The sequence below is a fragment of the Melospiza melodia genome, chromosome 5 (genome assembly GCF_035770615.1).
Source record: "Melospiza melodia melodia isolate bMelMel2 chromosome 5, bMelMel2.pri, whole genome shotgun sequence".
Lineage (NCBI taxonomy): Eukaryota > Metazoa > Chordata > Aves > Passeriformes > Passerellidae > Melospiza > Melospiza melodia.
Window position 1 is genome coordinate 76746992 of NC_086198.1, and position 18942 is coordinate 76765933.

Genomic DNA, 18942 nt, shown 5'->3' on the forward strand with positions numbered 1-18942 from the left:
GGAGTATGAAATTCAGAGGTATTCACAAGTATTCCCCTAGCCTTTCTTTAAAACCAAGGGAGAGATGCTTCTTTGCACCTCTGAAGGAGCTGCAGAGGAGGACAGGCCAGCCTTGGCTGCTGTCAGTGCTGGGCACCCTTGCTAGAGGGACTGAGCCTGGCCAGATAAGCTGGGTGGGGATTGCCTGCTGGGGCCCTTCACTTGCTGTGCTGAGGATGGTGCTGGTGCCAGCTCATACAATCTTCTCTCCCCTCCCTTGAAATGAATTTTGTCCCATCCTGTTCTTCAGAGGAACTGAGGAGAAATTTTCATTCTTGTTTTTCAGATCTTCTGTTCCCGCTGTTCCTCCCACTCTGCTCCATTACCTCGTTATGGCCAGATGAAGCCTGTCCGTGTTTGCACTCACTGTTACATGTTCCATGTCACTCCTTTCTATAGTGACAGAGCTGGTATCTGACAAATTAAACTACTGCTGTGTCTTCTGGAGTCTTACATGGACTGATATATTTGACCTAAGCCAAGAATTAACTTGAAAGAGGGACCCAGTGAGGGCACATAGGCTTTGACATCCATTATTATAAATTTTGTACAGACAGTTTTTATTGCATTTTACTAAGCTGCTAAAGGGAACTACGAGGCGTCTGTAGCTCTGAGGCTACAGGACAGTCTTCCATAAATTTATAACATTAATGTTACGATGCCATATGCAGAACAAATGCACTGTGTGGAAGGAAATAGGGCTCAGAGAATTGAACAGGCATTGCTGCTTATCTTACATGCTAGGAACAGAGTAGACAGTTAATTAGTCCAACCCCAGTGGATCAGTCCCAAAGCTCAGACACTCCTGTGCCCACTGGAATCCCAGCATGGCTGTGGGCATCAGCACACTCCCACCTGCTGCCATTTAACTTCCCCATGTCTAGATTTTTGCTACCTATGCTAGGATTAAAAAAAGCAAATCTATTTCAAATCTCTATTCAATATTTACAATGGCAAAATTTTCAGTGAATCCCATAGGAAGCCCTGAAGGCCCTAAAACAATATATTTCTGTTGCCTCTTATTTACCAAGCAGAGCAATAACTCCAAATTGTCTTCTAAGAATTTTTTCAACTTCCATTTCCATAGTTTGGAATTTTGGAAGTATTTATAATCTGAATCATTTATGCTAAATCCTGTTAATAAAGTCTGACGCAGAAGTTTGGTTTCTATATCAGCATTTTAAACTTAACAAATTTCAGAGGAAGTGGTTACCAAATAAATTAATTCATATTAAAATAGATATTTTTGAAAGTTTGGCAGCAAAATTTAGTAGACAATATTTTAAAAATTATTTCTTACATACTGAGGTTTTTTAAAAGGCAAATATGTAATGAGATATCCAAAAGGTCTTACAGAATGGTCAGCCAGAGAAGGGTACTTGTTGTCCACATTTGGCAGAGTAACCATGTAAAATAGTGCATACTGGTACTTCACTCATGCTAACAACTCAGAAGACATTTGTATTTATTTGAAACACCGGGGAATAATTGTTATCTCCACTCAGAGAGGAAAGAAATGAGACTCACACAGATTCATGCTATGATCTTGCACGAACTATTTGCAGTAAGAGCTCCCTGAGCACTGAGGTTTCAAAGGCATTTGGACCTGCTTTGAGTTGGCCACATGAAAAGCAAGGCAGTGTGTGCTGTGGTTACAGAGGAAACGAGATCAAGAGCTCTTTGCTGTGCCCCCTTTCCTGACTTGTGGCACTACACACTGTGTTTCAAAGTGAGAAATACCAAAATGGGTGAGGAAGTTGTTTGTGGTATCACGCCTGAGAAAGGTCGTCACTCAAACTGATAAGGCAAAACTGGCCAGTGTTAATTTGTTTTTAAGTTTCTTTATTTTTTGGGGACATTCTCTTTGCTCAGTGGTTTACTGTTCAGTGTTAATGAGCCATATAAGGGTGCTGCAGTTTGGCACTACTGTCATTTTGATTCAGATGAAACAGCTTCACTTAGTTGATGTGTAATGCACAAGCCTTATGATGCTGTTTGTAGACAATGTCAGCTCTGATGTGTTATCCTCACTTATTTATATTTTTTATTATTATTACATCCCTGAAATCCTTCTCATGAAACTCTTGGGTTGGAGTGTCTGCATTCACCAGAGTTTGGAAAGGCATGGGCTGGGTGATTGGTGGGAGATGGGTAATGTGGTGCAAGCAATGATACTTATTCAGGCTTAAATCTCAGGCTTCACATTGCAATGATTATTGCAGTTTTATTTTTAGGAAGAAAAAAACAGAAAAACACACAAGAAATTTAATGCTTCTTTTATAGGATAAAAAAATTGCAACAAACGTCAGTTCTGAAATAAATATGCACAAAAAGTTGCTTCTGTGGAAAAAATCTTAATTAATGCACTGAATATTTATTTAAGCTTGTTTTTATTTTGTAAATGCTGTAATTCAGAATCATTTCCATAAATATGATATTTAAAGATCTCAGACACTATAGTTTCTTATGTAAATACAGACTCCTATTTCTCTTACTGAAAAGCACAATGACTATATCAATACTAATATACATTTGCCTCAAGAAAGACTTTCATCTTGTAATCTCTTCAGATAATTAAAGTGTCAGGACTTTCTACTTCCATGTGCTGGATTGCTCTTTCATTCTGGGGTCTGTTTACATAGAGTGACAGCTGCCATCCTGTCAAACAAACTGGCCTTAACTCTTTCTCATTTTGCAGAAAATGTGAAAGAAATGAGCTTAAATTTGAAGATGGAAGTCACCCATACAGTGAAGGGGTGGTAAATCAAAGCTGGAATACCAGCCTGTCACTTAGCATTGCCTCGTGCTATCTCTTGCCACCAGCTGAAAATCTCCCTTCCCAAAATATCTTGTGTCAATGGCCACTTCAGTCATCAGGCATGTTTGATCTGCCTGTGTCACATCTGAATAATCTTTCCTGTGGGGGATACAAATCTGCAATGAAAACAGTGCTCCTTGGATCTCTGTGCACAGTTATCCTTGGGAAATATAAATGCCCAGTGCTGCTTTGTTCTGCCCCCTGTATGAGATACAGCTGTTAAAGGTTTTATGGGAATTACTTTTCTTTTCCAGTGGACCTAATGCTGCATGGCTCTGGGATGCCATTTCACTGAACAGAAAATGTTACAGCTCCATTACATTGGGATCTTGGCTTCAGTGGTGCAGCAATGGGGAAACTTGATGAGAAACCTGCACACAAATGTGAGATTGTATCTGAATTAACATGAATAATGTTTATGGGCAAATAATGCTGCCTTCAGGTGTATGAATAAGTGAACAGTAGAAATCAATCCTAAAGGGACTTCTTAATCAAAAAGGGGATTTCTCCAGAATACATTGTGTTTCACAGCAGTTTTCCTGTTGGGATATCACAATGGGACTGAAGAAGATGATAAGGTAAGAGCAGCATTGCCAAAGACAGCAATAATTCACCTGGTGCTGGACTCTCCTGTATGACAGTTCCCTTCTGAATTACGCCTGTTTCCAGGGGGAAAAAAGTAATTACAGTAAACTCTGGAGTGATCCTTTCTAGGTCTGTACAAATTGTACAGCGTTTCCAGCTCTCTCTGGGTTTGTAAAAGCAGGTGGATATCAAGGCTTCCTCTGCAGTGAAAGGAACTTCAGTAAAATACCTCTGCTTCCAGGGAATACCCCTGTCCAGAACATTCAGACTGAAAAGCTGTCACAGAGCATGTCAGGTATGTAAGAGGGGAACCTGGATGGAAGTGATGGGTGAGGAGTGACCTCTGTGTGCATTGTCTGAGCTGAAAGGAAGGAGGAGGGAGCAGGCTGTGTGTGGTTGTGCCTGTACTCGGGTGGGGAGGTGGGACAGCCTCAAGCACGGCCCCATCCCAGCCCTGCCTGGAGCTCAGAGCCAGCTCTCAGAGCCTCGCTGAGCTCTCGGTTCCTGCACAGTCAAAGCTGCTGCTGGCGCTGCGCCGCCGTTTCTGTGGCAACCCCGACAGCATCTCCCTGCCAGCACCAGGACTGCAGCACTCTGCACATGCAGGATGGAGACTCCTGCTTTCTGCTTCCTCACAGGGACTGTGATGCCTCACATGTCTTCATTTGGAACCAAGGATTGTGCTGCAGTCAAGAGCTTTCTGTGAACTCTAATGACAGCATTTCACTGAATTATGCCTTATGTTGCTTGTCTGGAACAAATCATCTCTGTAGGCATCCTTTTGACTTCTTTTGGGGGGGATTTAGCTCTTTTTCCTTCTTCTCTTTCACCCTTTGCCTCACCCATCACTCAGCTTTCAGTTTCTGCTGTGTATAAACTAGACTTACTCTGTGGCCTCCATGAATATCTTACGCATAGTGAATTATTAAGACAACTCAAAGAGCTTTCATCTTTATTGTTTCTTGATCTTGTCCTTCAAGTTCCCAGGCACAGGCTTGTTTCAAACCTCTTGGTATCCTTGTACCTGCAGTAGCATCCTGCTTGAGATGCCCTGGGTGTTGCACCAAGGTGTTTAAAGTTCTGCAGTATTCCTTTACTTTGTGGTAGAGAAAGGCTAGATCCTAATTTTCAGGTTTTAATAGCTGTTAGTAAATTATAGATATTGCCATTTGGCTCTTTTTAAATTTGCTCTTAAACCAAAAAATGGTAAAATAATAGGCTACAAGGATGAAGAGGAGAAGACTTGTTAAAGCAGCTCTGGAAGTGTGAAGATGATGTTTTAATGAAGTAATTGGTCTCTTTGAAAACAAGCTGTAACTGCATGTGCTAGGAATGCTGGGGCTCATGCATAAAACAAACTGGGCAATTAGTCTTTCATGAACTCATTTCATTTCTTGTTTTCACTAAACATGAAGGTTCTGAAGTGTAAAGAGTGATTTTCCCTCATGTTTCACTCCAAGGTAGGAAACTGATTTTTTTTCCTCAATTTTTCTCTGCAAAGAACCAGCAGCCTTTTAGGGCTCTGACTGAACTTGTCTGCAAAAGGGGAAATCCTGTGTTAAAGCATCCAACAGTGGGGCCCTGTCAGCTTCCCACCCCTGGGGAGCAGTGAGGGGTGTCTGTGAGCAGAGGGGCTGCTGTTCGTGTCCAGCTGTGAGTGCTGCTCCCATCTGCTCTTCCTCAGGAGCATGAGGTGTCTGACACAGCCCAGGGTGTGAGGGACCACTGGGCCTGGGAATGGCAGAGCTTACTGAGCTGTAACTACCTCACATAATACAGAGATTTTATTTTCTGAAAATAACCCCAGGCCAGACACACACCACTTAAGCAAGCACTTAAACTCATGTCTTACTCTAGAAAGTCTTATTTATGTATTTTTGCACTTTTACATAGTTCTTCACAGGGCAATAAAATGTTGGTATTACTGCCATGACTTTTTAATTCACTGAGTTAATAAAAATGATATAAAACAGCAGCAAGGAGGGTGCTTGAGGTGACTGCTTTCCACATAATATTTCAGCAATGGCCAGCTTTCAGGTTTTCAGCTGGAGTTAGGCTGTGGTTCCAATGGGCACCTCAGTACAGTTGAAGATCATGGTAAGAGCTAGCCCTGAAAGGTATTTCTACTGGTGACCTCTCTGCTGATATCCTGTAAAACATGTTAAAAATACCTGTCTTTCATAAGAGGTGTGTCTGAAAATGATGTGCAAGTCCCTCAGCCTATTTGGAAAATTTGAAGAAAGTTGTCCCTCAGCATTCCAGGGCTGGGCCAATGGCTCTGCATGGATTGTCCCAGTCAGATCCTTGGTCATGGGAAGGCACCTGTCAGGTACATAAAGAGCACTGAGATTGTCCTGGCTTTGTCACCAAAGGACCTGTACCATGCCATCTTCCTCTCTGTTTGGGGAGCCTCTGAGATCAAATTTTGAGGCACTTGATGATAATTATTTTTTCTGGTCAAGATCATTTGTGATTGCTGCTTCACTAGCAGCTTTTCTGTTTATTATGCAGCAGTAAAGCCTGCTGGTTTTGTGTTGTTTTGGTTTTTAAAATTGATTTCATTTTCTTTGGCTTATCTGCAGAAAGCTGGAGATTAATAATTGAAGATACAAACAGAAAAATAATCACTTCAAGTTCATAAATATATTTAAAAGAAATGACTCCATGATGCTCTCAAATACTGGGAAATTATACAGTAAAAACTGAACTCCAAGTAGTCCAAAAGTCCTGGGTGTCCATCTCTGAATCATCTGCTTTTGTCTAGGAGGACTTGTAGCTGCTGGAAAGGTACAAGGGACCAAAACTTACAGGTTTGAGCCAGTGATTGTAACTTCTTTGTCTAGAAATAACTCTTCCTCAATTAAAAAAAAAAAAAAAAAAAGGAAATTGCTATACTTCCCATGTAAAGAACCTCTGTTCAAAGAAGAAAATATAAAGCTACCACTAATGAATTCAGTGACCTCTTTTATACCCTCTCATTGTCATGTCTTTTAGAGTTTCTTTCAGGACAGAACATCAGCCGTGCTTGGAGAACAAAGCAGGAGAACCTTGCCCACCTGTACACCTGAGAGGCGTTCTTCTGTCATGTTTGTTCCTCACATTCTGCTTTCTGCACTTTCTCTTGCTTTTTTTTCCTCTTTAAAGGAATGATATTGCAGTTAGACTCTAAACTGAGTCTCAGGGAAAATGTTTCCATATTTCTTTCCTGTAAGGAGTGTTTGAAATATGGCTGTGTCTAGTGTCTGTCTCAAAAGGTGCTTTGTGAAAACCTGAGGATGCAGACTTGCATCCAGATGCTGCCTCTATGCAACTTTTGACTTACACTGGAACAAGAACAAAGTAAAGACTCCAAAATAAAGCAGCAGTAAAGAATCCAAAAGTCAGGCTGATGTAAAGTGTGAAAGCTTAAGGCTATCTTGAGTCCTTACTGACAATACCCAACACAAGTGCCAGCCTCTGCCACTGCCAGGCACAAGGCCACAGGTGCTGCAGCCCTGAGCTGGGCACCTGGGACCTGTCCAGGCTGGAGGGAGAAAGAAGCCAAGGAGCTGACAGCCCAAGGGACACTGCCCAAAGGTCTTTTTTCACAGGCTGTTTTGCTAAAAGCAACTCCCAAGAGAAATGCAAGATTTTGTCTTACCTACTGCATTGAGGGTATTTTCAGTGAGCTTAGAGAAAAACCCATTGGGAGTGCTACTTGTCTATTCCCACCCAGTGTTAAAGAAACACTGTTCCTTGGCAGGTGGAGGGGACAGAGGCTGTTGTCTTTTTGCTTGTTGATTATAATTTTACATGTATTTTCTGCTTGATTGCTGCAGTAAGAAATGAAAAAAAAAAGTTCACTTCTTGAAAATCTCAAATTCCCATTCCTGCAACAAATAATTCTCATAGCGTGTTCTAATTGCAGAGTGCAAATACCTACCAATCATTAAATAATATTGGGTTGTTTTTAAACAGAAAAATCATTAACCTCAAATCAAGCAATTATGAAAGCACTTCCTCTGAGAATAAACAGCTCAGAAGCTGCTGAGAATACCAGCTCCATGTGATAAAACCCTCTGCCCCATGTGCTGCTCCTGGAGCCTTTCCAGTGCCTTCCCAAGGTTCAGATGTTGTCACAGCATTGGCTGCCAGAGGAAGGCTGTTCTTGCCAAACTGTATCTTCTTGGCTGCTCTGTGCTCTTGTGCTGCTGGTGTTCAGCTCCATCAGCCTCTGCAGGGTTTGCATTTATTTGTGGTATTTATAAAACGGATAAAGAACCTGGCACAAAGGAGGATGGAACTCATTGGGGGAAGGTGTTGAGCAAGAGTCCTGCTAAAAATGTTCCTGGTATGTTTTGCTGTGAGGGAAAAGCCATGGGAGTGACCAAGGGCTTGGAGACGTTCAGAGTTGCAATCTATTGAATGTATCAGAGATAGGGTTGCAGACACCATCAGTAAATGCCTACCTGGGTGCACAGGTCTGGAAGGCCATGTTCCTCCAGGCAGGGGTCTAATGGGAACCAGAATGGGCCAGAAGTGGAGTCAACTTGAACAAACAGAGGTGAGAAAGAAGAGTTTAAATCTCCTGTGAACCCTTATACCTATGAGCACAAGTATTTTTAACAAACAACATCAGGTGCTTCTTACAGGCACAATGGTGCAGCCACCCATGTTGGGACTAAGGCAGAAATAAGCACCCAGTGGGGCTATCCTGTGACAGAGGTCAGGGTCCTGGTGGTCTCAGATTATAAACTGGGGCAGGAAGTTACCAAGAGGAGGGATTTCTCTGTGGGCTGATGTACAGAAGGGATGCAGCAGCACAGGCAAAGCCACCCAGTGCTCTCCATCTTCCTGTTTCACCCCAGAGCTAATCCTGCCCCGGGGCTGGACTCACGCTGGCATTGGGCTGTTAGAAGCAGCAGGACAAGAAAGGTAATGGAGCAAACACAAGGAAGAGGCCTGCAGGGAGGAACCCACTCCCGTTTAGGAGCCCAGTATCTAAAGGGAAGGAAAATCCCTGAGCACAGAAATCTCCCAATGTGCAATTCCCAATCAGCTACAGGAATCACTTCCCAGTTTGCCAAGAACAGTCTCCTGTTCTTGTGAGCTGGCTGTGATTTCCTGCAGTGCTCATTAATACTGGTGTCATGCTGAACACATCTCTCCGGCACAGGCCAGGCTGGGCTCTGGCTACCATCAATGTGCCACATGTGGGAGCTGAGCATGGCTGTGTAGAATCACTGCTTCCACACACCCTGCCTGCAGCCAGAGAAGAAATGATCCTTCTGCTTTGTTTTCCTTCACAAATGCTGGACACAGAGCAGCAGGTTTGCCTGAGGAACCAGGCATGGAACCACAGTGGTCTGCCCTGCACAGACCTTACAGTGAGGCACAATAGAAGATGGAAGTAAACTTTTTTTTTTACACAACAGGGATTTATTCATATGCTCACCCAGCTGTGAAGGACTGGAGGGGGGAGCCATGTCTTTCTTCTGCTTGAGCATGAGAAGTGGCTTCTGCCCCCCACCCTTTCTGCTGAGCCCCAGTCCATCCTTTCAGAGAGGCTCAGGATGAAGGGGCTGTTGTGAGCATTTTTTTGGGGCCTCCCCACAGCAGGGATGTTGCAACACTGTGCCACAGTAGAGTCTGTAGGATTTTGTATAGTAACTCCTTCCTCATTTTAACCTTGCACAATGCACAGTGCTCCTGATCTTTCCCCACCAGCCACAGTACCAGCACTGGTTACTGTGCCCTCACACTGCTGTAGGTATGTTATCTCCATCCTACAGACAAGCTTATTAAAATACTTGGGAACACGAGATCCTGTCCTGCTATCTCAAGCATCCATGAATAATCCCTTTCATAAATCGTATCTCATCACAGAGGTAAGTGCAGTTCTTTTTGCTGTGCTCAGAGCCTAATCTTCTCAGTAGACCAAGGGTTTTAGAGATGCTGAAGTCTCCAGACCCTGATGTTTTAGTGGTCCTTTGAAGCTTAACCTTGGATCTCAGAGTCAGTTATCCCTGTTCCTCCTGCATGCCAGGGGACCTTTTACTCCCTGCCTGTCACCTGGAGCCTTATTTAGAGATGTGTCTGGTGGGAAGAAGAGAGCTTGTAGGAAATGTCTATGCTGCTGTAAAGAAGGGTGTTGTGCCATGTAAACTGAGGATGGCTCTGGGCTTCAGCTTGAAAATCACAGCTTCTCCCGATCCTCTGAAAGTGACCAGTACCCTGTAGGTTCTCTTTCTCTTTGGTAGTCTGCTCTTGTCGAGAAGCAGTCTCTGGCCTTCATTTCGCTTGTTAAAACCTGCTGGATGCATCAAGCACAGGCACCTTAAGGTGGACCTTAAAAGGCTAAACTCTGCTCTCACATCCATTACTCCCACTTGGGCCTACATCTCCATCTCAGCAGGTGTTTATAACACCATGGGGCAGCTCAGCTCATGAGGGTGCTGAGTGCTGGCTCACTGGTGTGTGTCACACACTGAAATAGTGTGGGGTATCTAAAATCTGCTTCCAGGGACTGTCTGGGCAGCAGAGTCACTGTGCCAGGCTGGGGGTGTGGGCCATGCCTGCAGTCTGCAGCACAGTGTTTGTATCTTGGTATCAGTCTCTCATTTTGGTAAATGCAGCAGAGATTGATGGGTTTGTTTTGCTTAGGTGGTAATGAAGCAGTTAATTGCACTCAGTAATGGCTGTCTCTGCCCAGCTGCTCAGGGAAATATCTTAGAGGTTTGCCCCACGGATCCTGGGCTGTGTAAGCACATCCAAGCCATCACCCAAATCCCTGGCCCCCCAGCTTTCCCAGCTCCCTTGTTGATTGTTTTGCTCTTTCCAAACGCATTTTTTATCTGCTTGTTTCAGCAGCCCTCTGTGCTCAATGTTGTGTGCAGTGGCTGGCAGCAGCGGCGGTGCCGGCGTGGGCTCCTCTGGCACGGCGCCCGCGGGAGCAGAGCTTGAGCTGCTGCCCAGCCAGCGCATCCCGCCCGGGCTGGGACATTCCCGCGCTGTCCCCGGCTGTGCCGAGCCTCCGCTCTGCCGGCACTGATCTGCACAAGCCCTTGCAAACCTGCCACGGGCTGAAACATTTCCCTTCCCTCCCGCCTTCACCGATAGTCCCCTGTACCCCTGCTCTGAGGGAGCGCGAACTGCAGCTCCTGCATCACATCCATTGCATCCAGCAGCTACAAGATCGGATTATTTTTCTTCACTGGGACTTCTAAGTATTTTTAAGGCCTACCCTAGTATTCTAAAGTCGCCTTCTACCAAAACAAACCTCTCATATTTAAAATGCAGCAAAGCTGTTCTTTCCAGTCCTTCTTGCCCAATAACAATTTTCCACCTCTGCTGTCCCAGCCGTGTGGGACAGGGAGCGGGCAGCGCTTTCACAGCCAGGCTGCTCTACCGCTGTCACAGCACCGGGCTCTGCCCGGGCCGAGGCAGAGCAGACTTTTAGGTCAAGCGCTTGAGCTGCGTGGAAGCCGATTGTTTGGGGGGGTGAGTACCGAGTCCTTCCATCCTCTGCTCTGCTGTCACGCAGGAGTGTTAAAGCCAACGCAGAGCACAATATTTGGGTCAAATGTAAGCGGTTCAAGTGCTGGCACAGCGGCAGGGATCACGCTGTCCTCCACGGCCCCTGTCCCCAGCGGGTGCTGGCAGCTGGCACCCGGTGTTGGGGTCTGGCACCAGCGCCTCGGAGCCTCCGATCCCCGGGATGGTACCGAGGGAGGCCCCAGCGCTCCTGCCTCAAGTGAGGGATAAGATTTTCAATGCTCCGTGAGCCCACAGGAGACCGCGATCTGCAGCGTGAAACCGCCGAGCCTGGCGGGGAGCGCGCAGCTCTCCCGGCTGGGGCAAGAGCAGAGCAGCAATTCGTGTTTTCATGCCCTAGCTCTCTGGACAGAAGGCAGCGGCGCTTGTCCCCTGCGCCAGGCACGGCTCCCGGAGCGGATGGTTTGTTCCCGGCGCGCATGGATGGTTTGCGCCCGGCCTGTGGGGCGGCGGGCGCGGCGCAGTCTCGGTGTGACCCCGTGCGGCCGCCGGGGGCAGTGCGGGCCGGGCAGCGCGGCCTGTGGCCCGGGAACGCCGCGGCCCCGTTAATCGCCAGCCCCACTTTAAAAAAATCACCAAAAAAACCCAAAGCAGTAGAAACAAACAAACAAAAACGCAGCTGGCTCAGCGCCGGGTTGCCAGTGCTGACAGAGCTCATCCCTCAAAGTCCCTCAGCTCGGACACTCGCCACCGGCCTGGGTTCCAGTGCTGTTCGGAATTAAGATGGAAATGCCAGCAAGCACCTTAAGTAGCCAGGCCACCAGATCCCCTTGGAATTGCAGCCGGATATGCGAGGCCGTTTTAGTGTTTTTGTATTCTCAAGCTGTCTAGAAATGGAAATGGGCAGTTGGGGTTGTGCAGGCAGGACTGGCTGCCCAAAGCAGCTGCTCTTCAGTTTCCATGGCATGGCCGTGCCCAGAGCCATCCCTGTGTGTGGCTGCCTCTGCCCTTTGCTGGCTCTGTAAAGGCAAGGGCAGGAGCTTTGCTGTTCACCATCTCAGAGGTGACAACCGTGCCCACCTTGGCTGGTGTGGGAGTCTGCTGGAGACTTCGGGCTGGAAACTCTACTCCACCACTGGAAAGACGAGAGCGGCTTGTGAACATTTACAGCAGCACATCCAAGGCAAGTTTTGGAAGTGTGTGGAGCAGAACAGCCTGGGCTGGTGTTGCTCCTACAGTGTTGTGACAGCTGAGAACAGAAACCAGCTCCGAATGATTTGCAGTTTAGTCTACTGATTTAGAGTCTGGAGAGTGCAAGAGTGTGTCTGCTGTGCTGTCCTTGCCAAGGCTCTGTTTAATGTCCTGTCCTAGAGTGGGAAGCAGGAAGGAGCTCTGCTTTTCTGCTGCTCTGTCACAAATCATTGGTCTAGGGCTGTTTTTCCTTACATTTTTCCACTTGTTTCTCTTCCTGCACTTGTCAGGGGTCTGCCCCATGGTTTTTGGTTCATAGGCTCAGGGAGCAATAGGGCAAGAGATTGCATCCTCAGCCTGGGGAGGAGCAGTAGCCCTGCAGAGCTGGCCATCCCTGTGTGTGATACTTGTGATCATCTTTGCGTAGCTTCTACTGAAACTCAGCATGACATTTTACATCCACTCCATGACAAAATCACTTCGTGGCTGGGTGATACCAGGAGAAACCGGCAGGATGAAACTTCTCAGAAGACTGACATTTCAAGGCCTCCCAAGGCTTGTTTGTTAATCTATGCTGACAAGTATTTACAAAAATTTCCATGCATCCAGCCCAGAAGGTCCTGCTGTTTCTGACTGTGCCATACGGCGCAGTGCTCGGCTTCTGCTCCAGAAGCATCTGTGCCGCTGGGCACGGCACGTGGGACCAGGGCGCTGACCACGAAAGCCTGGTGAGCAGCTGACATGGCAGAGTGGGGCCAGGCTGCCCTGCAGGGCTCCTGCACGCCACTGATTAAATGCCTCAGCTCTTCCTTCCCCTCCACTTGGAAATCTCACTGTTAACTTGACTTAAAGCCTCCCTGTGGGCTTGCAAACTTGGAGAAGATTTTTTTTTTTCTATGAGTTCTCCTTGCCAAGAAGGTTTTAATAACTCACCATGAAATTTATAGAGTTTAAATTTAAACCACACGTGGGAAAGTGGAGCTGTAACAGTTTAATCCAATTTAACCTTGAGCGATCCACAGCGCCCAGGCAGACAGTTCACACCACAAGCAAAATTCCTCTGCAGGGTGGCAGACAGCAGCTCTCTCGTCATGTGAGTGTCCTTTCCAAAGCACAGAGGACCAGACTGGGCCATCTATGTCCCTGTTTCATTCTCCTGCACATCTCTCCTTGGAAACAGCAGGAATCTGATGCAGCTTGGAGTTGGACACTCCTAGGCAGAAGCTAAGTCTTGTTCTGTCTGGCATGTTTTCCTTCCTGTGCTGAAGAATATCCTTTTCATGCCACCTCCTTTTCCTGTCCCATCACAAGAAGAAGGCACAGGTGACGATATAAATGTAGCTGATTGGGGGAGCAATCTGCTGGGAGTCTTCTTGGTACTTTCCAAGGAGAGGAGATGGGAAAGTTTCATTGCCAAGTGGCTAGATGATGAAAAGTTTTATTTACATTCACCTGCTTTGTCTTTTGTACAAAGTCAGTTTTATATCACCACTGTTCCAGTGTGGAGATCTGAAAGACCAAATATACATTCCTAGCACAAGTCAGATATAGGATTGGCAAAAGCCTGTTTAGTGGGGATGTAAAATGCCCCAGCCCTGGGAGGATGCAGTGACTGCATTCAGAGGTGTGTCGGTGGCTTAAACCTGGAAGGGCTCTCCCATGGTGTCCGGCTAAGGTTAGGAAATTGAACAGGGAGCAGCTGAAGGTGCCTTTATGTATCATATGCACCTACAGGAGTTGTGGCTGTTCTGCTAACAAGAACTACACTGATTAACTCTCTGTTGTAGTCCATAGCATGACTGTGCCTGTCAAAAATGGGCAGACATGATAATTTTCCGGGGTGGCCAGGTGGAGACCAGAAATCCAGGCTAGAACTGTCATAGTTGACCTAAAGCTTCTAAGAACCATTGCATGAATGGCAATGCTGTTTCTGATCCAGCTGTGTTTGCCGTGTCTCTGAACAACTACCTTTGGTGCTGCCCTTCTTGGTGGTATCTCAGTCAAAAAAAGGCAGCAGCAAATTCTACTTTTCAGACTTTTCTTTTTTCCCCTGGGCTTGTGCATTTAACAGAAGTCATCCAGTAATTCGCTTTGGTGAGATTTGCTTGTTTGCTCTGTTTCTGGAGAGAGGGATACTCATCAGATAAATATTTTTTATAGGCATTAGATATGACGTGGTGAGAGCAGAAATGAGTTTCATGCCATGTTCCCAGCCGGGTAGTTTCTCAGGGAGGTTGGCTCCTGCCTATGCAGCTCAGATTGGAAAGTTTGGGGTGGCACAAAAAGGAAATATTTCTGAAACTGGTATACTGGAAACACGTATACCAGGCTGACTCACCAAGGCGGAGGTTTCCAGAATGACTAATGACTGAGCAGGCATTGATTTCTGCCTGTCTAATGGGACACATCTTACAAAGTCTCCAGTTTCCAGACTGGGTGCGGTGCTTGCCCTTTGAAAATCAGATCCATGTATTGTGTATCCAGTTGACTGTACCAAAAAAGAAACCACAACCTTGAGACCAGGTAAGTGTGTCCATGGTAGGCTCCAGGCTGCCAACAGCAAGGCACCAAGGCAGATATTAAAGTTGCCCTCATGTGCTCCCATGCTTCACTGCTGGCATGAGCAGGGTCTCCATTAGAGACTAGGCTCCTCAAAGCCTTTTGTCCTCACCTAAAGGGTTAATACCTAAAAGGGAGTTTCCTTCATTTTTTTCCCTCATCAGGGTAATATTTGTTCTCGTGTTGTCATCTTTCTGCTCTTGATGAGCGCATCAAGTTCTACATGCACAGGCCTGGCTGCTCAGTGATGCTTGAAGTCACTCTTGACCAGGAGCTCCATGTCATCTCCACAGGAGACAGGGCAGACCCTGAGTTGGTTGTGAGAACTAAAGCTTTGTAACATGATATATTATTTCTCATCATGGCTGTGACCGTTTACTCCTGAATCCCCTTCACAGAAAAAATACAGAAGTTCATCAGGCTTACTCTGACACCAAACCCTCCGTTGAGCACCCAGATGGCAATGGCTGCACACCTGATCCAGGCTGAGGTATTCAGCTGTGGGAATGGGGAAAGCCCAGCTCTGGCTTGTAAATCTGCCAAGCAAATCTACTGCCCTACACAGTTATATCCCCCGAAGAGCACCCACTAGGTGTGAGGAGACAAGACTTTGAGTTCTTTTTGGCCTTCCTTGTGCTGCGTTTCATTAGGCTCTGTGCAGCACCATGTGTGTGTGCTCTCCCTGCTCTTTGGTGACAGCACCAGCACAGGTTCAGCACTTCATCCCTGCTCCCTGCTGCTTCCAAGGGCACAGCAGGGCTGGGCTGCCTGCTCAATGCCCTCCTGGGAGATGTGCCAGAAGGTGTGTGGTTTTCCAGCCCTTTCTGGGGATACACATCCCATTTGTGAGACCAGTCTGATGGGCCAGGTGCTGCCCCTAGTTTAATCCTCTCTGTGATGAAACTGCTTCACTTCACTCCCACCACCCCCAGGGGCAGCTTTGTGGCTCCAAAACACAGGACCCTGTGGAGAAGAAATGGGAGCTGCTGCTATAGGGAGGGTCTTTCCACTCCTCCTTTGGACTCACAGTCACCTCTGAAACTGGACGTGTGTTTAGGGGTGTTTTAAAGCTGATTTTTCCTGAGTTGGGCACAGTCACAGTGGACTGGTGATATCAAAAGCATCCAGGTAGCCTTAGCAAATATGATCATGATCAAACCCAGCAGTGTTTTGTGGTCTGTGCACTGCATCAGCAGCTTATCAAACTCACCTTTTCCTGGGAATAAAAGTCTAGTCTCAGGCAATGAAGGAGCAAGAGAGCATTAGGCTTTTAAGAAGCAGACTTCAGAGACAGCATCCTCAAATTTTCTGCCATTTAAAATGTTTCCCTAAGGTTTTACTGCATGTAAATGAAATGATAATTACAATATTTTAATCCAATTAGCTCCCTTCATGATCTGGCAGGTGCAAATTGGAGATGGATCAAACTTCTTCTTTCTGTGGATTATGCCTGGAGCCTCCTTAAAGCTGCCGTCTGGCCCTGTGTGTACACGCGGTACAGCGCGTGGTACAGGGGACTGCAGAGAGGCCCTAAATTATGTATGGACTATGAATTATTGCTGAAATGCATCACTAAGGCTTCACTCATCGAACATTTCCAGCTCCATGAGAGCAGCATGGGCAAAACCAAGTACTTGCCTGTGGCATGGGCAAGGTTTTCGTTTGCGGGGATTTAAAGAGTGTGTGTCACTGACGGAGTCACAGGTCACCTGGAGTTAACTTCATGCATTCCCCTACATCTTGAAGGAAATATATTTTGCAAGCTCTCATCTGATTAGCATGGAAATTACACTGGGATTTCTTGTGAAAATGGGGACACAGATGAAAAAAAGTATCTTGGTGTGTTATTTAAAAAGAGAGAAGTTCTTTGAAGGCCAGTGCAGCTGCCCTTTCTCAGGCACATCTCCCAGCTCATGTCAGGGGCAGCATCCCCTCTTCCTCCTGATTATCAAAACCAAGACTAGGGAGCCCACCCTCTGCAAGGAAAAGGAGAGGGATGTCTGCAGTGAGGGCTCTGAGCATGGCCTAGGCTGGCAGCAACCTCTGAAGTACAGTTTCACAGAGTTTCCTAACACCTGTGGATATGACTAAGCTAAAAAAGGTGGAAAACTGCCTCTTAAAACTCCATTCAGACAGTGTGTTTCAATAACAGTAGGGTTTTTGTCCCATGGCTCTGTCCTGATGTGGCCCTATCACCCCAGGGACCCCAAAGGGCATTGAAAGGATGAGGAATTGCTTCTCAAAAAAATCCTGTGCAGTTGTTTGGTCAGTATTACATCATTCCAGAAATAAAATGACAACTTTTCTTTGACTATTTTATTTTAATTTTTTTTTTAGTAAAAGTGACTGCATTTGCTGAGAACTGATCGAACCTCCAGATGGGCCAAGTTAAATGACACAATTGTCCCTTGAACATACTGGGCTGCACTGGCTGGGCACCCGTCTTTACTGCATGGATGAGATGAAGGATAACTTCTTTATCTTTGGCCTATTTTGGATGGAGAAATATTGTTTATTTTGCCAGTTATGTTCTGATTTCCCCTTGGAAATGTGCTGCCAGTCTGTGCTGAATGAAAGCTCTTACGGGACAGAAAAATCTTCATTCCTTTTAAAAGAAGGACTCAGTACATATATTTCAGAATAAGGTTTCTTTTGATACTTGCTTTTCAAATCCCTGAGTATTTCTATACTTCCATAATCTTCCATCTTCAGAGAGGTGGAAAGGGAATTTAAAACTGCCTTTCCTTTAGCACCAAGACCCAACTGCAAAGACAGTGCTTGTCAGTGATGGGAGAGGATCCAGACCCAGGGACATGCTGGAGCTGAGCTGTGAGGAGCAAGCCACAAATTACATTAAATAATAATTAAAAAGAAAATAAAACAAAGGGCACTGAATGTTTTCAAACAAACTGGAGAAAATGAGTTTTGTACATTAACAGTTTGTGAACATAAGGGGGTAAATCCTGCTGGCAGCAGTTTATTCTGCTGTTGGCTGTGTAGATTCTCTGTGGTGCAGTACAATCCTACCTTCCCTTTCCAGGGAATGGGGAATGCTGTCACCTTGAGCTGAGACTGAGATGGGGGAGGCTGTTTGACCTTGTGGTTTGTTGTCCTCCAGTTCAGCTGAAGTTCCCCAGTGTCAGACTGACTCTTTCCCTGATCCTCTTCAGATGAGGTACAAACTGGGGATGTCAAGAGGCAATTTTTCCTGAGAAGGTCTTTGCTTCTGTGGGAGGAGATGTGGGGGTGAATGTTCAAATAAGATTTGGGTTTGGAGTCCTTAACTGCCCTACAATTTTTATTGGTTTGAGTTCAGCTCTTGATCTCCACATTAATTTTTCAGCATGAAAGCAAAGAGCACAACAAGCAGAAGCCTTGGCAAACTGAGGACACCCAGCCTGGGAGAGAGAGAAAATTTCACATGGTTTGAGAAACCAGAGCCAACAGAAAATTAGGAGTAAGGCAAGGGGCAGGGGCAACGAAAGGTAAGATTTTCTCTGGGTAAGGCAAGTAAAAGAGATTTGAGACCCTAACCAGTTTGTGAATTCACTTGATGTCTGCCTATAAATTAATGTCCTTAATAATTTATATTGAAAAATGAAAATGAAGCAGGCTTGGAAAAAGGTATTTTTTCTTTTGTTTTGGGTTTGGGTTATTTTGTGTGTTTTATTTTGTTTTTGTGGAGTTTTGGTTGGTTGGTTTGATTTTTCTTTGTTTTTGCTAACATAATAGGGATCTGCCCCAGGCCTCCTGCTGGGAGGGCTTTAGGAGGAGATGGGTTAAAACAGCCTTTCCTCTGGGAATGGGTCCCTGTGGCATCATGCTAACTGTGAGATTTGAGGAAAACCCTGTACTCATCAGTATTTTGGGGGTGGGGGAATAAATCTTCTCTTTGGGCAAAGAAGTGGCCACTCATTTGCTTGCCAGGTGATGGCTTGCAGCACCTCTGCTCCTTTGAAGCATCTCCTTATAGACAGTGCCCAAAATGTCACCTGTGGGGTAAGGCACAGCCCAAAATGTGTGATGGTATCAGGCTCTGTCTTCCCCATATTGCACATGAAACAAAAATGGATGCCAAAATGGTGATGTTTGCATGGACCCTGGAACTCCCACAGTCACGCTGGCCTTTTCCCTACATCACTTATTTAGGAAACAGAAAACTCAGAGCCACATTTCTGTGAGAACAGCCTTTGCTGGAGGCAGCTGCTCAGGTGCATCTCCCAGTGATGCCTCTGAACAGCAGAGGCTGATGGTGACTTTCTAAAGGGACATGAATG

The 18942-nt window shown here is 46.0% G+C and overlaps 1 protein-coding gene across 4 annotated transcripts in view; it reads left to right on the forward strand.

Annotated features, from left to right (window-relative positions):
- Positions 1-2638, forward strand: part of ZFYVE28 (zinc finger FYVE-type containing 28) — a 146397-nt gene extending 143759 nt beyond the window's left edge. For all 4 annotated transcript variants that reach the window (XM_063157506.1, XM_063157507.1, XM_063157508.1 and 1 more), the window contains one exon: positions 326-2638. In XM_063157506.1, the coding sequence (XP_063013576.1) occupies positions 326-457 (132 nt within the window). In that variant the 3' untranslated portion in view covers positions 458-2638. The remainder of the gene's footprint in view (positions 1-325) is intronic.
- The last annotated feature ends 16304 nt before the right edge of the window (positions 2639-18942 follow it).